General features: G+C 39.1%; 1 protein-coding gene across 1 annotated transcript in view; it reads right to left on the bottom strand.

Annotated features, from left to right (window-relative positions):
- Window positions 1–38: 38 nt before the first annotated feature.
- LOC118425991 overlaps window positions 39–1,139 on the bottom strand; it is a 6,307-nt gene continuing 5,206 nt past the window's right edge. Inside the window, exons 11-12 of the mRNA XM_035835189.1 lie at window positions 873–1,075; window positions 39–463 (exon numbers count right to left, since the gene is read on the bottom strand). Coding sequence (XP_035691082.1) covers window positions 323–463; window positions 873–1,075 — 344 coding nt within the window. The 3' untranslated portion in view covers window positions 39–322. The remainder of the gene's footprint in view (window positions 464–872; window positions 1,076–1,139) is intronic.

The raw sequence follows: 1,139 nt of genomic DNA, 5'->3' as shown, positions 1-1,139 counted from the left end.
CTTATTGATCTAACCAAGAAGTCACACCAAAACCAATGTGTAGTTCACATAAAGCTCTTTATTCTGTTTTCCTTTCATGAAATTACAGGTGATCGAACTTTCTAGAACTCTACCAAAAAAATAAGAAGATCCCCAGTAACGTTACTTGTGATACTGCCAAATCTAAAAGAACGTGTTAATCATATCGACCTGTTGCTTGATTTGTTCAGTGCTTTTTAAAAACATCTGAGAATATCATATATACATATAATATACACGTGTGCCGATACATTTCTGGATTGGCTGTATGCAACAAATCGTTAAACATTGTCGCTCAAGACTATTACGAATAGTAACAGTAGTGAAGGCGATGATTGCTGTTTCCGCCATCGTCGTACGGATGCGCCCCCTGGCGGCGGTTTTTATTATCGTCATCCTCGTCGTCCCAACGGAAAAACTCTTCCCTGACGTTCATTCCGGCAACCTGTAAACAAGATATCATACTATGTTTTATCCTCTGTGCCTTTTGCTGTAAGTATTACAAGCCAAGTAAGTTGACAATTGTTGATGTTGTAAAAGTCGACGCAATTATTTTTTTATAGTCAAGAATAAATAAACCAATTAATTCTATTCAGAACTACATGTAGTATACATTTTTTTATTGAATATCATGATATGTGCAGTACACATCTGTCGTCTTCTATATCAGAATTTCAAGAGAGAGAAAGAAAGATAGAAAGAGTGAGAGATGTCAAATGAGCAAGTACATACTAGTATATGATACACTTATCCTATACCACATGCCATGGTCTTTGATATTGTAGATTAGCTTACTATATTCTATGTACAAGTTGCCATATGCTGTATAATAAAGTTATTATCATCATTCTCACCTTCTGACAGCCCTGTCTGTAGCGGAAGAGGTAGAAGGGGCTGCGGTTGGGGAGTGAGATGTGTCTGTTGGCGCTCCCGTCGTTCCGACAGCAGTACCTGATCAGGGTGTTACGGTTGTAGGTCCCGTCAGGCAGTTCGCCACCCCTGCCGTTATTGTTGTCGTCATCTTCATCGTCCCAATAGATCTCACCTGACTGGAAACCTGACGAAAAAACACGCAACATCAGCATCATCTAAAACCCCTTAATACCCTCGTCAATTTTATA

Source organism: Branchiostoma floridae, chromosome 11, assembly GCF_000003815.2.
Source record: "Branchiostoma floridae strain S238N-H82 chromosome 11, Bfl_VNyyK, whole genome shotgun sequence".
NCBI lineage: Eukaryota > Metazoa > Chordata > Leptocardii > Amphioxiformes > Branchiostomatidae > Branchiostoma > Branchiostoma floridae.
The sequence above is the reverse complement of the archived record's forward strand: the minus strand, read 5'-3'. Positions and strand labels throughout refer to the sequence as shown.